Below are 23,035 nucleotides of genomic sequence, written 5' to 3' on the forward strand. Positions count from 1 at the left end.
TACAAAAATCAACAATTTGAAACAATAAATATCAGTTTATCGATATCGTGTTAAAAAAATTTGCGTCTATATAATTCGCATGAGGATATAGGAAATGACGAAAACATTAACGTAATTTTTGGTGCATCTTTTATTACTTGTCTCGTTTTGTTTATTATACATGTATTAGTTCACTCTATAATATTAATGTATTATACATGATTATTTTCATTGGTATGCACGTATGCGTACAGAATTTGTAAATGCTGGCCATACCTGTCGCCGATTTATCGCCTTCTGTAAGTTATAATTTCCTGTAATTAGAAAAAAAAACGTGCTCAAATTGTTTCGTAGAGGTCCACGTGGTAGAAAAAAAGAGAATTGTTACAATCAAGACAAGGGAAAAAAATATAACTTCCTGCGGGTTATTAGCTTGGCAGCTTCTGCAAATATAAATCTCAACGTGGCGCTGTGTTTTACTTACAATACCTTTGAACAGCCAACGCTCGATGCATCGTGCAGGCTAATTTAGATTACCTATGATCCTCTTGTTTGTGAAAACGGTAATGTCTGAAGGAATTTATTAAGATTAATTAAAATTTATTAAAATTAATCATAAACTCTGTAAAAGAATTGCGCGCCATATCTTTTCGTTGTAACAAGACCATTAGAAACATTTCTCTGGCCACTTTAATTAATTAAGAAATAATTTAAACTAAGACGATTTTTATCATCTGTGAATACATGTAATTGTATATACTGTTAGAATATATAAAATATATTTAATTATATAAATTAAAATAAATTAAAATAGATAAAATTGAAATGTTAAAAATGATCTCTTCGAGTCAACGTGGATTCATTTCTGATGGTTTATTTCAATTATTTTCCTCAACTTGGGGAAAAGAATTAAATCTACAGATGGAGAGATTTGTTACTGCCAAAATCTATATTTGACATTGTTATTATTTTACCACCTAGATTCGATTGAATTGCAAATACTTATTCAAGTTCTTAATACTGAATTTCACAAAGTTTAGTTCACCTATCGACAAATGAATTATGTTAATAACAGAATAAAACCTTGACGACCAGGTTCTAATAAATTTTTCACTTCAATGTATTATTTATGCTTGTATCCGTCGCGAGACAACGCCTAATCGTGGCATAATTGATCGCGATAGATGCTCACGATGAAACGGTATCCAGCAAGTGATGGCATTGCAAGATCCACGATTATACACTACACATCTGTGAATTCTTCCAGTGCCAAGACCCGCCAGGAACCTTCCCGGTGTCCTTGATCTTCACTTCCTTCACTTTTCCCTCGTTCGAACGTCAATGCCTGCACTATAGGTTTCCCTTTCTCTTTCGTGTTGTCCTACTGTTTACACGAGACACGTGACTCACGCGCAACTTCTTCAATAATATGTTGTTAGATTATCGTATATGAGACATTCGATTTTGGACAGTGACAACATACGTCTTATTAACCCCTTGCCGTACCATTTTCTTTACAATTACTATGATTAGAATAGTTTCGGTCGCACTAATTTCTCAGACGAAAAAGGAATTTTATATTTATTGTGTGCCTACACCCTACTCGAATGTTTAAATATTGATAACGAGAGTATAACATTTGATCCCTATTTAAAGGAACCGATGAACATTCACACCTAACAGTTTATTATTATAAATCTCCATTACGAGTCTGACTCGTTAAAGTACGGCAAGGGGTTAATCAATGACTACTTCTTTTCAGTTGCATTGCAGTAGAAACTACTATAATGAATGTGCGACTTAATAAGAAAATTAATAGTGCAAAGCTGTTTCATTTTAAAATGGTATACAATACATTTGCGGTATATTTTAAAGGAAATACTTGATGACATTTACAAATTGGACATTTTATACGCGACAACTTAATGCAAACCAGCGTAACATATCATTGTTAAATCTTTAAAAATATAAAAAAGATAAACTTCAAAACCATGTGATTTTATAAAGCAACAAAGGAGTCTAATAATATTTTAAAAGCACCTGATAATTTAAGTAGCTCGCCAATTTCATATCGAAGAACGTGACACTAAAATAGGTTTAATTAAAAAATGTATAATACATTGTGATATAACTAATTTTCATGTAACATTAATCATCAATGTGCATTGAGTTTTGTATACTACAATAACTGAATGGCACGAGAGAATAAATTGGCAAATAAATGTATCTATGGAGATCATTTATGTTGAAAGCAAAATATAATTCTAATAGAATGCTAAAAAATAACTTTCAATCTTCGGATACTGATTTCAAAATTTTGTTTTGTTCCTGGTTGAAGTGTGAGCAATAAATATGCAATAAATATGAGATGTGAAACAGTGAAGCGTGTTGTTTGGATAGAGAAATATTATTCAGCAATATAAAGCGTGAAGTCCATGAAAATAGTTTTTTCGAAACTTATATTACCGTAATAATGTAATTATTGAACTATTTCAAGCTAACGATTCGAATAAAATAGAGTCTAGAAATAATCGCAGCTATTATAATTTTTTTTATCGTTCGAAATCGCGTTACCGTCGGTTACTTGGCAGCTTAAAACGAAGTGATAAACCGCAATTGGTGGTATTATCGCGCCAGTGGAAAATCAGTCGCAAGAATGGGGTCATTTATAACAGACTATGAACGATAAGGATCGATTCTCGGCACTGTTTGCAAAAACGATTTCTCTTCAAGGTATAAACGCATTGCTTCCTGCAATAATTACGTGAAACACTCACTGCGTCGCGTTATTTATGATTATGCATCGCTGACTGGTTATTTTTACTATATTGCAAGCAAGAATGTGAACAAACAAATATTTTGCACGAAAAAATTCTGAAACTGGTTAGAATAAAAGGGAATTAACAATCAAACTTTTATATTTAATTAAGAAGATTTTAAATGAATAAACAACGATTAATACACCTACACCTGTTAGCATAGCGTCCATACTATTCAACAAAAAACAATGAACGTTTACTTCCAGCTACGAATAATTTAAAATGAAATAGCGACGTTGAAATAGACTCAAAAATGTGGTGATTGAAAAAATGCATTTCTCAAATATCGTAACATTCGAAAAATGTTCTCGTATTTGAAATGGTTTCATTTGAAGCATTTCTGATAATCCATTGCCTTGTTAAAAATATGACCTCAGCGAAGTTAAACCGAAACGGAACGGCACAAGTTACGCGATATCGTTGCCGAATAAGCATTGTCGGAATAATCGGCGAGGATTGGCGAAAATACAATCAGCGAGAACAGGCTATGATGGTTCAGTTGTTTCAGCTGGCGTCGAAGGAAACCCGTAACGTCGCGGGGGAATTTATAGCGTCAGCAAATACCGATAACAAAAATGAGTTATTTTCTTTGGATATGAAAAAAAAACTGTGCGCAATAAATTTGAAATATCTACCGCTACTATGAACTATCGTAACAGTTTACGTTTATCAATCGTCGCTCGAAATTTTGTTAATAACAGTGCAAACATGTGTTAATAGATCCGAACATTCGCTTCGCGAATGAATTTCGCTTTGAAATTAGACATGAAAGTAAAGAACTGTTTTCATAATTTGGATTTGATCAAATGTATTGATAATGTGTTTATTCGTTAATTAGAATTGTTGTTCCGATGTACTTATTATCATATTTTATTAACGACATTTTTATTTATAAATCAATAGTTCTTCTTCTTCGTAATTAGGTGAGAATTAAGTTAATTGAAATATCATATTTTATCACTCAACAGGAAACTCGATGACTTTGCACCACGTGTGGGCACACCGCACGTTACCAACTTTTTTACTCGCGGTAATGTACTCCCAGTTTCATGATTTTATTATCTATCAACGCAATCTTATCGTAACAAAATGTAGCGAGACAATAAAGAACGCGTCAAAGTAAAAATATAAAGTGTTAATATTTCCAATAGTTAAACCTTGTCATTACTAGTTATAATCGAAACTGTGATACAATTTCACAGAACATGAATTACCATATTTAAAATTAAAATTCTCTCAATTTGGGCTTCACGAAATAACTATAACATAACGTTTACACATTTAAACGCGATTTAAATGAATACCAAGAATATTGTTGATAACAACTCACGAAATAATTAGAATCGTCTACATTTTTTAGACATAATAATCACTTGGAAAATATATAAAATAAATCAATTTTGCTGCTTTGCTCTCACGCGTGCTTCAACATTTATCAGGCAGACATTTTGTATATGTAAAAATAAATAAAAAACAATGCCTGCTGCTTCGCGTGTGCTTCGATATTTACAAGTTATCCGTTACGTATTCACTGCAGAATAAATGTTTGTTTATTGATGCGTGCTGAAAAATTTGCAAACCGGGCATTCTACCATCACTGAAAGATAAAAAATAAAAACAAAGAGACTTGAAGCTTCGGTCACGTACACCTTAAATATTTGTAATCCACAGATGCTATATTAAAATATTGTAAAATAACGAAATTTTGCAGCTTTGTTCCCACGTACCAATCACTAAATCAACATGTCTACCAGAAGCAGCATAAATTCTCATAAAAACTAAAATTCCATGCTTCACTTGCCACGAAATAAACAATAAACACCAAACAAAATATCAACGAACAAAAAGCTGGGAAAAACTGTAGCTGAATCGGAAAACGAGATTCAAGTTGACGAGAGATCAACGGTTAACCGGTTTGGAAGTTTCGCTGTTGGTGTTCCAGGTACTTCCGGTCCGCGGTCGCGACTTAAAAATATCTGAAATAGGGGACAGTTCGCGGGAACGCTAAACGTAATGAGAAACGGCGCACGGGCCGAGCTCGACACACGAACTGAACACGAAAAACCGGACGGACCCCATCGTGAGACTTCGGTACCGGTCGCATTGTGTCGTCCCTCCGTGTGCGGCGTAGCGTTCGGTTCCGCTCGGTTCCGTCCAGTTCTGTCCAGTTCCACGGAAACCGCGGTACCGATGCGACGGCGGTGCCTTCGAGACCTCTCTTTCGATACGTTGCCTTTTTTCAACACCCCCTTCGCCGAACACTGGACTAACAACTCGCTTTCCGCGACCAATCTAGAATTTTTGATGTTTCTCATTTTAACCTCTCGAGGCACAGTTTTTTTCTTGAAAAAGATCGGCCAAAAAAGATCAATTTTTTTAAATGTAAAAAGACAATTTAGAACGTTGTCTTGGCAAGAAAATGACAAAAATACAAAAATAATCAAAATTTTTATTGCAATTTTGGATTTTGATTCACATTGCAGAAGATAGTGGAATATTGTAATATTACGCGCACATCGACTTTTTTATCTTTCTTCCATTTCAGAAAAAACATTGTTATTAGTAAAGATATTTATTTATACTTTTAAAATATAAATAATAACAATGCTAGTATTTATAAAATTACATTGAGTTAACTCAAGCGTGCACGTTAAGGGGTTAAACAAAATTATTTCAACTTTTAGATACGTGTGCGGAAATATCAATATTTTTAATATAATACCGAAGACAGAAATTCCATACTACAAACCTGTTAGGACCATACTAACAGGTTTGAACCGATCTATCGCATGTATTGTTATTATATGTACGTTTTCATTATTTAAGTAGTTTTTAAGAATTATTTGATCCATTTGAAACGTCGAAATAACAGTCTAAACTTTACAGAGAGTTTTTGAGAAATATCTATATACATATATGTATATATAAATATACGGCACAGAATTTATGAAATTTTAAATTTATGAGCTATAACAACTAAAAGTTTAAACGATTTTTCACGCATTCTGGATGATCCGGTGACAAAATGTTTCCGACAAAAGTTTATCGTATCTACTTTTCTAAAAATTTCGGTTGATAAAATTTTGGAAAAGAAACATCAATTCTTATATTTTTACCTATAATAAATCATTTTAAAATAACCTCAAGTATAATGTATATCAAAAATGCTAGTCACCTTGATTTTTCATACGTTAATATATTTGATAATATATTTAATATATCTCCTCTCACTGGTATCGAGACGAGTTCAACAGTCTACAAAATATAACCTTCAACTTTAAAAAACCGCTAAAGTCAATTTGATCATACAAAACTGAATAATTTCAGATAACTATGCACGACGCGACTCACAATAGGGTAGATTCAGAGAAAGTAGCTGTAACTCAACCGAAAATTTTAATGTTATAAAATCAGTTCAAGTTGGTTCAAAATTATTGCAAAAATTGTAAAATTATATATATGCAAAATATATGCAAAATTATTTTTATAGATATTGCCGAAGCTTAGATTGAAATATTTGTTGAAAGTGTAATCGTTATGAGTCACGATACTCGATCTCATATGCGTAGAATGAATTTTGTTATATAAAATAGAAATATTAGAAGGCAGAAAAATTATTTTAGATTTGCAGTTGAAATGTCTTCAAGTGCAAAGGGTTAAGCTTATACTTGTTTAAGATACATTGAACAATACAGAATTCGACGAAGTTATATATCTGACCGTATTTTTAATTCTAATGCTCGTAATTATTATAAATTGTCTCTTCCCAAAATCCTGTATTAGTATTAATTTTGTCCTCGTTTTACTGAAAGTAGATTCTTTCGATGCTCAAATTGGTTAAAAATACAAACATCTTTTAATTTATAACGGCCAAATTCGAATAACAGACATCCTTTTCATGCAACGTTTGTAGTTATCGCAATCAGAAACATTTCAGAAATAATGTCATTTAATATAAAAGTATACATTTTATGTATATTTTATAAAAGTAATTAAATATATATTTTACTTTTATAAAATACCGACACGGTACTTTTACCGAATTTTACAATTGAAAACTGTTTAGCTTCAAAAAGAAAAAAACTGTTTATGCATAATTCTGTTCGATATTGGAACTTTAATAAGATAAACCAATAACGTGATATTCAGTTAGACGTAACTGGTCGAAACAGACCATTGGATTTGACCAATAAATCGATAACAATCAGAAAACAATTGATTTAATCGTTTGCACTCGAGTGGTGACTTTAAGGCTCCGTGAAAGTTGTTATATCACATTCTAAAATAATTCTTATATTATCGAAGTTTAGATTTAAAAAATTGTTGAGCAGTGGAGCTGTTGGCACGAGTCACAGGCCTGAACTTCGTACGCATAGAAGTGCACTTCGTTACATCGAATAGAATTACTATGAGCCAGAAAAATTATTTTGGATTTACAGTTAAAATGGCTTCGAGATCAAAGGGTTAAGAAAATCCATTTTAATATGTAGCACTGGTATAAATGATGCTCCGATTCCTCTAGTTGATCGAAACATAACCGATTCATGAATCGATACCCCATCCTCAGAACCCTTCTCGCTCCCGTGGTCTACGATTTCATTCCTTTATAATTCCGTTCATTCTCTCCCATACGGTTAACCCCAATACGAACACTTTCTTTCATATTAACGTCATTCATTTCTCAAAGATATAATTACTTCGCGAAGGTCTACTTGCAAGTCCCGAGCTTTTCTTCCACCTTTGCCCTTACCTCAACCTTGACTGCTCAACGTTTGTTCTGGATTAAATAATTTCTTTAACTCTGTCCATAAAACCCCATAGAGTAAATCCACACTATTAACGCGGCGAGTATCATGTCGATTATACTGCGATGTACGCCCTTGAATAAAATAAGTCTTTCACAATTGTATCTGGGTGGTGAGAAAATAATGTCCGAGATTTCTCCGTTTGTGTTTTATCAATAATTCCGCCTGTAAATATTGTTGTTCATACTGCTAGCTACATAATTATTTCAAAGCTTATTTGTAACTGACACAGAACTTGTACAAGCCGAAAGGGTACAATCTTTCCGACAATCTCTACAGCCATCTTTATAATTTGATGTACTGCGAACGTACTTCGTCACGTTACATAAAGCTTTTTTATCATTTTTACATAAGCATAATCATACGTGCATTATCATATATTGCGCAATAGGATTTCTATCTCTTGTAGGCATTGTTAACTCTTTTATCGGATCCGTCGAATACATATACAATACACAAAAATAATGTTTCTCAGTTATCACACTGCTGATTGAATATTTTCTATCAATAGTTAATGTTTGTCATATATTTACGTAAAACCAGTTTCATTAGGATTTGTGGGATCTAAATGGGTTAAAGGAGTAATCTTTGAAATTTTAACGTTCCGGTTTCGTTAAACGATCAATTTGTAGATATTTTGAAATGATAGTTTGGTAGTCGACATATTAATAATCAAACAATTTTTCAATCACTGGACAACGAATTTCGTGTTACTTTCACAAACGAGAATTTGAAAGAATTTAAGAATATCGATGCGCTACTTGCATCCGAATTAAACGATTAAAGAGAAATATTGTTCTATTTAATTCCCGCCTTGCAACAATTTTGTTGTGAATTTACCGATCGTAATTAGTCGACCGAGGCCACCGATTGACCGCTCAGAAAAATTTTGAAGCGGTCAATCGAGTAAGGTCCCAGCCATGTCGACAGATAGTGCAGGTCCACCCTCAACGCGATGACTACCATGTGAGTCACCAGGCCACCAGCACTTATGGCAACGTCGATTTTATCAGATAGAATGTTTAGCGTTGACCGATGATACCGGAATCATTTGAAAAGAAAAAATAATATTCGAAGAATATTATTAAACGATATGATAAACAATACCGCCAATTCTCTAACATTAATTCTCATAACAAAGAAAAAGTTAACACAGTTCGATCAACCATTTGCGAAGCAATATTCTAACGTGACAAAATATCCCGCGTGTTCTGTAAATTCATTCTCAGTGTGTTCCACAGCTGAAAACAAAAGCTGAAACGTCAACCAACAGAAAATCTACAAACGGAGTGCAATCAAATATTTTTGCATGTTGCATTTACGCTTACATCATGAATTTTCCAATTTATTTATTACTATTAGTTATTACTGCAAGCCCTTCGTCTGTGTGCGATTTCGAATCAGTAGTGAACATCTACAAACACAATAAACTTTAATTATATCGACGCATAAATAGTTCAAATGAAATGGTTCATTTCGATGTTTATGCCGGAGAAAAACTATTGTCGCGACCACCGCGTTCTTCGGTCTCGTAATATGTTAACACATGTCTGCATGAACTTTCGCTGTAGTAACAATTAATTTTCCAGGTGCGAAACACACTGGTAAATGACATTACATTTGACCAATCTCTGCTTAAAAAAATTAATTAGGTGTCGCAGAGTATTGGAAGCAACATTAGAATGTAATTGCAGCTGCAGAACACACTGGTAAAATTCGTACGGAAGCCACAGCTGTTGAGACACACAGCTGTTACAAAAATTCGAAGACGAACTATTACAGCGGCGTAACGAGTAGCTAAGTTCCGAGCGAATTTCGGCGCACGGCTTTACGCGTAATTTTTACTTTTGTTACAGAAGATGTACATAATTTCATCAGAGTATCACTCAAAGCTAACATCTCGTAATTTATTCAAATTGTCTCAAGACCAAGGGCAGCAAAATATTAGATCCGGCCGCAAGGAGTTCTATTAACACGTTGACCGTCGACTACCAACCCCAAAAGCCTGGAAAATTGGAGCAAAGTAACCAAATCGAGCAAGAATTTATTATGATCATTGTTACTTCGATATATCTCCGCACTGCAGAAATTCTAATCGAGAATATCTCGATGAAAGTTAATTTCTATGTCGGGGAAAAAGAATCAAGTTACCCGTACATAGCCGACGTGGCCGTCAACATGTTAATTCGAACACGGCTCTGCATTTACACTGCGAGAGAGAGGGAGAGAGAAAGAAAGAAAGAAAGAGAGAGAGTAAGAGAGAGAAAGAATTGTGCAGTGAAAAATTGGCGAGGTGAAAGATGAGCGCACGAGGCGGACAGAAGTTGGTTGAGAGTTCGTGGACGATTAGCTCGACACTACGTATCCTCTTTTCCCCGGCATTCCTGTTCTCCTCGTCCAGTTTCGCTCACCTGTCGGCCGCGAGTTCTCACTTGTTTTTCTTTCCGCCCTTGTCGCGCTGCTGCACACGACTTTCGGCCGCCGACGACTGACCGGGACTGGCGAGGCGGCGCGCCAGCAAAAGTGCCCGCGGGGGTAGCAGCCGTTCGCCGCGGCTGCGCCCCTTTTTTCGTGTCGAGCACCCCCTCCAGCAGGGCCGAGGCTGTCCGCGAATCCCCTGTAGCGCGACAGCGCGCCCCCCTCCCCCGCTCTCTGCCAACCGGGACCAACTTCCTCCTTTCTTTTTTTTCTGCCCCCCAGCCCTGCCGCGGACCGACGCTTGCGGTAATTTGTCGCGCGTCTCGCTGTTGCAAAATTGTTTGCAATCGCCGTTCAACCTCCTGCAAACCCCTTGCTCCCTCGTTTACCTACCGCGACCTCTTTAAGGATCGTCCACTCGGATCTCCCTCGAGTAGTTCCCATCCGAGCGACGACTCCGTCAGGTTTGTGATCCTCGAGATTCCTCCTGCGGAATCACGTCTTCCTAAACGTAGGATTTCCTGTAAGCGTCAGACCTAAACGGCTGGACACACAGTAGGTCAATAAAGTATTGGCAGAACCAGTTTTCTTTGAATATCTTTAACCACTTCGGTACGGCGCGCATCGGCCACGAAATTGTGCCCACAGCCGGCACTCACCATTCGCATGCTACTTCGTGCATCGACAGTGAATCCGTTTTGCTCTTTTACAGATCTTTGACGAGAAAAGCTTATTTATGTGTATTTCTGGACGTAAACACTGCAATTGTAGAGATAAGGCAAAAGTTCTTGGCAGTCGACTATAGTCGACTATAGTCGACGCTCGGCCGTGTGCGTTCATATCACGGCCGTCGACTATAGTCGACACTCGGCTGTGCGTGTTCATCTGTGGCCGTCGACTATAGTCGACGCTCGTACCGAAGTGGTTAAACTATAAAGTAATCTGTTAACATTAACTATGTTTATTAGTGTCTTTTGACGCACATAAATATTAGGTTGGTGCATATGAAATGGATTGTTAAGTGAGTATATAAAACTGCATACCTTTTTTCAAAAGCTATCGATTTAATCAAAATGTGCCCCATTTGTTTGAATATACTTTTCCCAACACGAGTTTAATTCATATTGTAGATGTTTGTCTTCAAGAAATTCTGATTTTTCGAAACAATAAACTGTAGTATGGAATTTTTCAGACTGCCTCAAACTACGCATACATCGTACCAAACAATTGCGAAATTAAATGAAGTAAAATATAAAATTTTATAAAATATAGATCTTTCGCTAACTCAATCTCATTGAAAATCTCATTGAAAAAGGTGTAGTATATCCAACGGGGCATATTTTGATTAAATCAACAGCTTTTGAAAAAAGATATACAGTTTTATATATTTACTTAACCCTCTTAGTACCGAACAACGATATATCGTTGTTGGCTGTTTTTGACAAGATAGTTTTCTTAATATTTTTATTAAACAACAATTTCATTCCCTATTTCTTCTCCCTTTTTGAACTTGTTGTTTACCAGGCTTTTCAAAATTCTTGCAATTTCTTTCCGAAACTTTATCAAACTTAAGAAGAGGGTTGCTAAGAGGGTTAAGCATCCGATATTTCATATGCACCAACCTAATCGTATGTTTACTGAGAAGTGTCAGTTATTTGTTTGTTCAGTTTGTTTTGTTAACAAACATTTGTTAAAAATGGGCACAAACGAATCGTTTCGATTCCAACAAGACAACGACCCAAAGCAAACGCCAAAGAAATCGAGGGAATGGTTATTGTACAATGTACCAAAACAACTCCCTACACTGCCTCAATCGCCGGATATTAACCCGATAGAAAATCTTTGGCATATTTTAGATTTAAAAGTACGAAAAAGGGAAATTAAAAATAAAGATGATCTCAAAGCGACGCTTTTAATACAGTGGTCTAACATTTCATCGAAAATTATGCAAAAACTTATCGAATCAATGCCTAATCGATTACAGGCCGTAATTAAGGCTAAAGGCATGCACAGCAAATATTAAGTAAGTTTAATTGTACACTTCTACAGTTGCGTAACACATGCTCTTCTAGCAAAATCGTACGTGTGCCAATACTTTTTTGACTCTGGACTTTTCGTTTTCTTGGCTTTATTTCCTTATGACAAATAACTGAGACTTTCCAGTAAACAAACTATTTATGTGTGTCAAAAGACACTAGTAAACATAGTTAATGTTAATAGACTACTTTATAGTTTAAAGATATTCAAAGAAAATTGGTTGTGCCAATACTTTTTTCACCCACTTTTGACTTCTGTTAGCGTCAAACGCATACCACCAAACGTATGCATTTATAATTCGGTGTATCAAATGAAATAGTGTGTGTAGAGAGGGTGAAATAACTTGTCGAAATGGATCGAAACTGCTGTTAAACCCTTGTACTATAACAAGTCAGTTAATAACGAGTCAGACTCGTGATAAAGATTCCATGTAAGATCTGCTAAATATGAATATTATTAATTTCTTTCAAATCGAAATAAAATTGAATTTTTCTTTTATCAAAGTCTAGAAATAGAAGTAAATAATGACAATACAAGAAACAGAAATTGTCTGGTCCTATTAAGGGTAGTATTAAAGACAAACAAGTGCTAATCAACGCAACGCGAAAGTAGTCGTAGTGCATGGGGTTAAATGAAGAAGGTTGTAAAGAAATTGCGGCATTTGAAGTAGCATTTATCACCTAAATTATAGTTTGTTCTAAGGGAGACATGCTCCTATTTCGAATAGGAAATCTTACAATAGTCGCAAATGTTTGCTGGATAGACATACTTCCAAGATTTCAAGGTGATCTTGGTTTTTGGTCCTCATATGTTTCGTTCCACCTTGTTCCAGATTTGATATATATATATTTTGATATATAATTTACAAGAAGAATTTCACAATAGTAAAATAAAAATATTACCGTAAAAATATCACACGTAAAATTAATTTGATAGTTCTTTTTTTTCTAAACGTTCCCGTTTACACAATTGCGTTCGACATACTATTCTCGTAGCTTATTCATAAAATCCATACAACAGTTCGAAGTGCACTAAAATTTTCACAACAAAATTCGTGAAACCTTCACATAAAATTCTACCGCGAAGAAATTAGAACAAGGGTGGAAAGAAAAGGAAGTCGGTCATATACGCTGACACGTGTGAACAAAAAAGATCAAAGCGGAATATAAAGAAAGCAAAGGAAGGTATAAAACAGTGGAACAGGAGCGCGCATAATTCAAATCTGAAAGGAAGTAATTGCAAAAACTAGAATGGAGAATGTAATGATGAAGATAAGCGTTGTTATTGCCTCTAATGTCCCAATTAACATAGCTGCAGCTAGTGAAATGAAAAATGGGTGCGGCACATAGAGCGTAACGATTGATCACGCGATGAATGCACTAAATAACATGATTTATACGTTTGTCGCAGTTGTCTGACAAAATAATCAGATGAAAATCAATACAAGTTTTTTAAAGAATTTAATTTATATTTTTTTTCCTATCGTACGAGTACAATTGTTCTACTTCTTTTCTTTTATAATTTATTTTAATAAACATCTTCACTTCAGCAAGACGCTTTCAAGTATAATAAAGTACAACGATTAGCAACAATAGCATATCGATAACGATTTTTAATCATTAAATTGTTTAAATCTTTTCTATTCTATTTTTTCTTTCATATATCATCAGAGTTTAAAATTTCTAATTTTTAAAGAGATAATCTAATCTGACTTAATTATTTTTATTTATATTATTATTTATTTTATATATATTTATATTATATATTCATTTTATTATTTTTAAGCAATAAGAATACAGACCAGTACTGTTTAAAATGACAACTGTTATTTATCATAAATGCACGAACTCTGCAATTTAATTATCGCATAAACTAAGCTATATAACATATTTTATGATTAACAAAAAGTTGGCATTACGAATGTGAAACTTTTATCCATTATTATCTGAAAGAGTTTATCTCAAAGTTCATCTCATTAATCTTGACTTTCTTCTCGATAAAAACAGTTGTAAATGCAATTATAGTTTCTTTGCGAAGAAGTAGTCTAGGCAAAGAGTAATAAAACGTGTTTTACATTCGGAATAGAAACATTCAACGATTGCGGTCACTAAATTATGGGAATATTACCGGAAGAAGATTCTCCTCGGAACTATTCGCGGCATGCCGTGTGCGAAATGGATGGCGCGTGCTACAGCCTGTAAACCGCAAGAAATTTTCAGCGGACGCGAAGAAAAGAAACAGGTAATACGGGTCGGGAAAACTGGAACGTCCACGTTCCACCCACACCTCTATCGCCGATCGATAATAACACGTCGCTCGGACTACACTACTGGCATAATCAATACGAGCTGATATATCTGTAATAGGAGCGGAAGACAGGCGGCCGCGCCGGGAAATGGTAAAAGGGGAGACGTGTACCGATGATAGATCGTTGACGGACAGGCACGATACACAGCTTATCGCAAAACGGCTGTTCACCGAGAAAATTGTGTGCACCTCGGGACGACGCTAATCGTTTTCGCGCGCGGGATAATCGAACACGCGTCCAGGAATACATCGACCGATCCCATAGACCAGTAAATTCCCGAAATCGTTTTCAATCGACCGAAAGCGACCGAAAGCTTATTTGTAAAACGAAACTGTTGTTGAACAGAACACTAATATACAATTAAAATTTCATCGATTCGTTCGACAAGCTTATTCTCAATTTATTTTAAATTAACTTTTCATTTGGAAGCAAACATTATTTAATTCCGCGATTATATTTAATATTCAATGTATTTATATTTTTGTGAATCTGTGGCAACTCGCAAAAATATATTGTTTATAAAAGAAATATATTAATTTTTACATAATAGATGAAATGTACAATAACGTGTGTTGCACATGTTGGGGGTGACAGGGAGAGAGGCATGTGTTCGAATTAATAACTTCTAAACCTACTTATGGTAGAAGCAATAGGCAATAATGTTTACAGTAGAATCTGCCGGACTCCCTATCCGCAGTTAAGGGTTAATAATTGGAAAGGTAGGTGACTCTCCATCAAATGATAAAAGCCGAAAGCATCGATCTACTCGAAACAATGAAATGTGCAGAACTTGAGATTGCCCCGTTACGGGATTTACCATCGACTGATGATAAAAATGAAGGATTACCGACTACGGATAGATTAGTACTTAAAATTCTTATGTTCTCCGCAGTTTTATAAATCCGTTTCTGCGGCTTGCGGTGATCTTTCAAAAAAGTTATTCTACCAAAGTGTTTTTTAACGTTCGCGCGTTCTAAATACTATGAGCGGTATCGATTTTTACGTAGCGGAATATTACCGACGTGTCCATGCACTCTTGAGGGGGTGACACAATCTTTTAAACATGGTGGGGGATTTAGGAGAAGACTGCTGACTTCGATTCGAATCTTTCCTCAACAATCAGTTTTTGTAGAACAGTCGGAACGTACAGTGCTCGGTCTCCTTGCGACGATTTCAAATTTAAACTAAATGTGTGCCAGATATTTAACCTCTTACGCGCCACTATGAATGTTTTATGCTTTATTCAATTGTTTTATTGATTATTAAAGTAAATTATTAAAATGAATGTGTGTATGTATAATACACTTTCCGCTACACGGAAAAAATGTATATTAAGAAAAATAATACCTTTAGTTATGAAAAACTTTATTTGCGCAAAATTCAGCCGTACCTAAGAGTTTAATCAATAATATGTACGTCACTCGACTGAATATCTGTCCACGAAAGATTGTAATGATCTTGTGTATCGACGGTAAAATTGTTACAGTGGGTCAAAAAAGTATTGGCACAACCAGTTTTCTTTGAATATCTTTAAACTATAAAGTAATCTATTAACATTAACTATGTTTATTAGTGTCTTTTGACGAACATAAATAGTATGTTTAATAAATAGTATTAAAGAAAATTAAATTTAATTAATTAAAATTTAATTAAAAGTATTAAAGATATTCCAAGAAAACCGTTTGTGCCGATACTTTTTTGACCCACTGTAAGTCGTTAAACTAAAATAATTGGTAAATGATTCGAAACTCTTGACAAGTAGTGATGACAGATTATTATTACGACGGGTTAATTACTTCATCAAAGTGTATATGAAACACGGATGTCATTGCAGCTAAATGAAAAAGAAATCTTATGTATAATGTATACCTTAAATATCTATATATAGTTGTTAAATAAAAACCAGGTGATTAATTTACATTACACTCGCAGCGCGCATCTCATGAGAGAGTAAATAATGATTGCAATAACGCCGTCGATCGTCAATTAAATCTACAAGTAACCGGTCGCTAATTTGCTTTTCTTCAAAGCATACATCGAGAACCAGCGATGCGTATCGTGCGAATGCGTGCATTTCGATGAAGTATAGTATTATTACGTTGCATGTACACGAAATAATAGTAACTTCCATAGAGGTACAATGTACACTTGTATGCATCCACGGGATGCATACATTATGCATGCGCTGATGCTGAGTGGATACGAAAGGAAAATGGTAAGATAAAGGCTACCGTGTTATATAATACTTGCATTGTTCTGCTGTATTAACATCTTGATATTTATGTTATTCTGACAAATTAACAGTGTGAAGATCAATCGCCGAGACCAAGCTTGTTAAGAGTAAGGACGGCGAATGTACAAGTAAGGTATTACTAAATTGTTTAGAATATGCATATTGCAAAATACTTGCTACGGGGGAAGCATAAATATTGGACAAATATTGACAACTGTCTTCGGTGTGAAGGACTTTCTTTTATACCTTGAAACTGTATCATAGTATCAACTGTACCTATCAACTGTATACCTATCAGTTTAATGATTACAGTGATAAACGATTAAATTTTTCCATGCTTAGATATAGAATAACTTCTGCTTTATCGTTATTTTTTCTAAAATACTATTAATCTCGCACGTTTCGTGTAATATTGTTATTGTAAAAAAAAGACTTTTACTTCTTTATTGTCTTATTGTGAAAAATACATCCCTAGCATTGTTTAACAGAATCATTATTAATATTAGTATTAATTTAGCTAGTATTAATTCTTTGAATGTATAAAATATCCGAATATATATATTATATTCGGGAATATTTCTGAAATTGAGAATTAACTTTTTAAATATGTGAAATATTTAATCACAAAGTAATCAATAACAACTTCTCCATTCATCCCAAAATCATTGTCAACAATAAACATTGTGTTTTCATAAACACTTATTTAAAGGGTTGTAAGAGATTTCGGGATCCTCGAAAATTCAACAAACAGTCGCAGTCTTGTGTGTAACAAAAGCACTACCTTCCCAACGTATTAAAGGAAGCAAAAACCTGTTGGCGTGCCGGCTTTGATTTAATCCTGTCGCAGGGACTTTTTCTGCCAAGGAATGACCTTTATCTATATCTTCAGTTCACACGGTACTAACGGTACTGAATTGCCTTAGGATCAACCGTGTTGGCGTACGATGCAAATTTACCTACGATGCCCTTGGAATTCGATGATGTTTCTAGTTTCACTGTCATATCCCAGTGAATTCAATGCATTCAGCTGCATTCAAAATATTAGGTTGGTAAGAAAATAATGTCGGTTTCCAAACTATATCTTTAAATCGTCATATCACAAATCGGATTAAGTTTTTTTAATAAAAATAAGATCCATTACAATCTACACATTTTTGCCAATAAATTGACAGCTTGTTAATTCCAGTAGCGTAAAATTCTGTTGCTCTGGAATTGATAAATTCTTCGAACGCACTTTCAGTAGCAGCTTGGTTGGTAAATATGTTCCCTTGCAAGTAGTGGTCGAGACGTTTGAAGAAGTGGTAATCGGTTGGCGACAGATCCGGGGAATATGCTGGATGGGGCAGGATTTCATATCCTAATTCATTCAACTTTTGTAGCGTTAATTGTGCGACGCGTGGTCGAACAACGATTCTTTTGGTCTACGCTTAACTCATGCGGTACCTATTTGTCGAGCTTCTTTGACTTTCCTAGCTGTCTCAGGTGGTCGATAACTGTTGGATGGCATACATCTAACTTCTGTGCAATTTGTCGAACCGTTGTTCGTGGATCAGCTTCAACTAGTGCCTTCAGTTGGTCATTGTCGACGAGAGAAGGGCGTCCACGACCATCTTCATCTTCGAGGCTCTTGTCTCCACTTCGAAATTTTTTGAACCAATCCTGCACCGTGGGTTCATTGACGGCATCTTCTCCAAATGCACTGTTGATATTACGAGTCGCAATTGCAGCTTTATGACCCAGTTTATATTGATATAAGAATATTACACGAACTTGTTTTCTATCCATTGCGAATTCAATAACTTCAAATGAGCACAAATTAACAGTACAAACAAAAGCATACCTACCAGCATGCAGCACGACATCTGGACTGTAAGATGACATTGGAAGGGAAACAGAAAAAAGTGAATTGATATCCCAAAACATGCATCAAAGTTCGAAAGTTCGAAAACCGACATTAATTTCTTAGCAACCTAATACGACTTATAACGCTGTACGTATTAGATCAACCCACAAGTTCCTGCCACGAATTTTTTGTAAGCACAGGGCGATAAACGATTGAAGTAAACGAGTTAAAATGATGAAGCTTAGCCTCGAAAAGGTCTCCGGAAGGAAAACTTAGTGAACGGCAAACATTTACACATATAAAAATCAAGAGTGAGATGCATACTCATTTTCAACGTCTTCTACTACAAAGTAAATAGTTGCAACAAAGCAATAGTTGATATATAATAATAAATATAATAAAACAATATTTATGCCAATTACGAAGATGTTTTATCGTCCTGTATGACCAGAAAAAGGTCAGCCACGTTCTGTACATTCAACCGAATTAGATTGGGGTCAAATTTATTTTGTCCAAAGATTTGCAGTCCAGCTGCAACAATTATAATTTCTCCGTATAATTTTTCCTGCAGATTTTGTGAAGACAAACAAGTATCGATATTATCAATTCCTCCAAGATCGTGTAAGATCACATAATATTTATTGTGTAACAATGTCACGCGAATTTTTGACGAAATGAAAAATTGCTTATTCAACAATCGCTTGCAAGGTCTGACGCAAGAAGACAATGCGCACAGTTTCACAAAAGGAAACGCGTCGAAAAGGAAACGACGTGTGGACAATCACTGCTTTTCTTTTTCTGTCATCCATGTTGATCAACCGTGTGCCATATCGGATCAGCTACAAGGACCTTGCGAAACGATTTACTGAGAACCACAGTGTTCGGGTAGCGTACTTGAAATTTCTGTACATATAAGACGCGACTGGAAGTGTGCAAACACGGTCAGTCCCGGTCCATTGTGAGCTTCTCTCGGATATTTGGGTTAAGATATTAGCTCGCAAAGAACCGGTCATTGTTTCTTTGTCGCAAATCATTGAGTACCTTCGGTGATCATTAGTGGATCGTATGATAATCGTAAGGTAATCGGCAGACTGCTGATCTTTATGCAAAATAAAACTTGTGTACTTAAATTGCAACTTGTAGGCACAAGTTATTCCCTTTCTTTGACAATATAAATAAGTTCTTTTAATATTTGCACTATTTTAAATAATGCCTACTCATTTTTGCTATAACCTTTTAAAATCCGACTAAATCAGTAGTCAGTCTAAACTTCGGATCACCTGTCATTGCTTCACGTATGATTACTTTCGTTTGATGTGGATGCAAAAATAATTGGAAAGGAAACTGACGAAACTTTCCCAACACAGTGACATGTACAATATTAGAAAGGATTAAGTGTTTCCGATATGTTATACTGTCCATTGATTTCAGCAGGCGTCAATGCGAACGTAAACATTTCTTAGATACAAAAATAGAAAACAGTGACTTGAACTGTCTAATCGTATCCTCTTATCCACTTGTTTATCTTTATCTGTAAACATGTATGAAAGCTAAGTGAAATTCAATAAATTGTTCGCAACTGTTTCTTACTTGATTTTATTTATAATTCATCCCAGCATTAGGTAGTATTTTATACGAAAGTTAAACTTTCTAGGCGTTTCTATACTGAAATGGAACACCGTTTGATTTTAGAGTTTCTCTTATTGCGCATATATTTTTATTAGAACGAATCAGAAGATATTTGACGAATTATTTGCGTGGACATTTTCAGAAATAAATAATAGTTAAATGATTCTCACATACTCTAATCATTGCTGGAATATTTTGAACCGATGCTACACAACGTTCATACATATTTATTCAAACATCAGAAACTTTGTAACATTTTAGAAAGGTAGTGATAATTAGATAATTTTTAGTAAAATATATAGATATAGTTAGATAATTATTACGACCTCCTCAATTTTGATGACATTTAAATAAGTTATCCGGCTTAATATTTTTAACAATTTTCCCTGTAGAATTATTCATGTTGCAACCTAGTAGTTGTACGGATTCTGATATTAAAAGTTGATGGAATAATCGTTACCTGTTATTTTGAGTAAAAGAGCCAGTTTTTTCCAGGTGATTGTTAATGCAGATACATTCGAGAGAGTGTAGCAGTGCTATTTTTCATTGGGATCCAGTAGATATACAATGGCGGACATATATTTACGTACAGTTAGTGCAATTAAATATTATTGATTGTGCACTTATACATGAGGTAAGTATACATAATTCAATTATATTTTTTACAATGTTCCAATACACATAGGAAAGTAACAAAATAATTTGCGATATAAAATGTTTATAAAATATATTTTCTCTTCCATTTTCTCTTCCATTCTTTCTCTCTTCCATAATTCTTGTTTTGTATTTTATGTATTTAAAGTCGCGATTGTACCATCTTCCAAATTAAACGAATTTTCTTCTCTTTTCAATTAAAATCGAAATTTAATCTGCTTCCTCCTAAAATCAAATTTCAATGTTCTTCTCAATTTTAACCTAAATTTATTCAACTTATTTCTCATTTAACAAAATTTGATTTCCATTTTATCATGAATTTACTTCTTAGAAATGAATATTAATATTTTTGTTTATAATTTTAAATGCTATGGAAACTCGTGCACCTTCTGCTGCTGCTTTTCTCCTAATGGTCAGTTTTAACTCTTTGACTACTGTTGGCGCCTATTGGCGTCCGAAACATGTTAGCTTCCCGGTACTGTAGACGCCAATAGGCGTCAAGATCAAATTTCGCCCCGTTTATTATTAAATTTGATTAATTATATATTGTGTAATATTTATGTTATATATTGTAAAAAAAGCTTAAAATTATAGTTCACTTCAAGTAATATTGGTTTAATGTAATAGAATTCAATATTATGAATATTTTAAAATACTTCCTCAGAAATGCATGTCTAATGAAAAACTACGGCCGTGCCAAAGTCTGCCGTAGCCAAAGGGTTAAGAAATATTTAAGGTAGATTTTGGGCAGATTTAAGATACTCTGGACTGATTTAAGGCAGTTTTAGGACAAGTTTAGAACAGATTTAGAGCAGGTTTAGAGCAAATTCAGGACAGTTTTAGGGCAGATTTATTAATAATTTAGGATATATTCGAAGCAGTTTTAGGACTAATTTAGAGTAGTTTTAAGACAGATTTAAGGAAATTTTAGAACAACTTCAGGGTTCATTTTAAATTTAGAATAGATTTAGAGTAGCTTTAGGTCAGAGCAGATTTTTTTAGTTTCACGGAAATCTTTCAACACGACAATCCATCATTGTACTGTAAACAGATTATATTAACAAAATATTTACTAATTTCTTCTTTTCTCGAAATAAAAAAGAGTCCTACTGTAGATAAATACGTCAGAGCCTGAAAGTCTCAGAGATAAATTGTTGACATCGCTGGACTTAGAAGAAGATTACGATGTTAAAATGAGTCTTGTACGACTATGTCCGTCACCGTATGCGAAAGTCGGCGTTTTATGATCATGGCTGAGGCGCTAACGATCGCAACGTTTCACCGTTTAAAATTAAGCGACCATCATTCCGCAGATGCCGTAAATCTGTAGAATATAATGACCACCAAACTTTCACGCAATTTCAATTCGTTACAACAGCTGTAATGAAATTAGCTGAAAGTATTCTTATTCGTTCAATTGAATTAAAAATCAGTTCCGAGTATTAACTTATCTGATTCGCACCAAATTCGAACTGGACGAATATATCCTCGATATTTAAAATAAATAAAAAGTAAACGATGACTAACGAAACATAGAACACTGTTCATACCACATACACGGTTTTTACATAACGATAGCTTATATTTTTTAATATGCTTGGACCGCCAAATATTCAAAAATATTCAAATTGATAAATATATCTGTTTTCACTGAAATGGTAATTTTAAACAACAAATAACAGTAATTACTTTTTACGAGCGACGAGTATACTCATCATAGCGCAATATACTGCTAGTACTTCATGTTGAGTATACTCGCCAAAAACAATTAATTGGTTAACAAAGAATGCATACCTTTTTGCAGACATCCATTAATCCCTCAGAATCTGTAGGTTAAGATAATAAAGATACCAATCTGAGGAATTATTTCCACAGCAATCATAGTTGTGATCCGCAATCCTCCGTGATTTGAAGAAAAAGTCAAACAAACGGGGTAATCTAAAGCAGAAAATCGCAGAACGTTTTCTCGCTTGCGGAGCGAGCTTAATTGCGCGGATCCCGTTCTAACGAAGTTGCGGGAAGAAGTTAATAAACCTCGAGTTGAGCAATCAACGCCGATCCATCAGTTATACTCCGCTGCGCAAAACCTTCCGTGGCGTGGAAGAAGTGGCCTGTCGTTACCGCGGGCAACCGGTCAACGAGAAATCTTTATCTGGCCTGGCCCGCGATCGTAGATCTCGAGTGTCCCTTCAGCAACGTTGGTCCGTCACCTGTCGTGATCGCACGATCAATCGGATCGAACCAACGGCGAACGCAAAAACGGCACCGGGGATGCTTCGACCGACGCGCCGCGGTCCGCGGAGACCGATT

At 34.9% G+C, this 23,035-nt stretch overlaps 1 protein-coding gene and 2 long non-coding RNA genes across 4 annotated transcripts; 1 reads left to right on the forward strand and 2 right to left on the reverse strand.

Annotated features, from left to right (window-relative positions):
* Window positions 1–112: 112 nt before the first annotated feature.
* Window positions 113–10,090, reverse strand: LOC144469256 (uncharacterized). The gene is made up of 2 exons (XR_013493942.1): window positions 10,015–10,090; window positions 113–5,090 (listed from the first exon to the last, which is right to left on the reverse strand). It is a non-coding gene; the product is annotated as an uncharacterized LOC144469256 (long non-coding RNA).
* A 322-nt stretch (window positions 10,091–10,412) lies between these two features.
* LOC144468395 (uncharacterized) lies at window positions 10,413–15,578 on the forward strand. Of its 2 annotated transcripts, none has more exons than XR_013493807.1 (3): window positions 10,413–10,485; window positions 14,144–14,299; window positions 14,425–15,578. It is a non-coding gene; the product is annotated as an uncharacterized LOC144468395 (long non-coding RNA). The 2 variants fall into 2 exon arrangements; XR_013493806.1 differs by having other exon boundaries at window positions 10,471–10,544.
* Window positions 15,579–17,899: 2,321 nt separating this feature from the next.
* LOC144479095 (histone-lysine N-methyltransferase SETMAR-like) lies at window positions 17,900–18,453 on the reverse strand. The gene has a single exon (XM_078197607.1). It carries the CDS (start codon window positions 18,382–18,384, stop codon window positions 18,043–18,045), a length of 342 nt encoding a protein of 113 aa, XP_078053733.1. The 5' UTR covers window positions 18,385–18,453; the 3' UTR covers window positions 17,900–18,042.
* Between the last annotated feature and the right edge of the window lie 4,582 nt (window positions 18,454–23,035).

The sequence above is a fragment of the Augochlora pura genome, chromosome 1, assembly GCF_028453695.1.
Source record: "Augochlora pura isolate Apur16 chromosome 1, APUR_v2.2.1, whole genome shotgun sequence".
NCBI classification, from domain to species: Eukaryota; Metazoa; Arthropoda; class Insecta; order Hymenoptera; family Halictidae; genus Augochlora; species Augochlora pura.

Excerpts from the sequence above, each read along its gene's own strand:
- LOC144479095 (XM_078197607.1), bottom strand. The coding sequence starts at position 18,384 with ATGGATAGAAAACAAGTTCGTGTAATATTCTTATATCAATATAAACTG.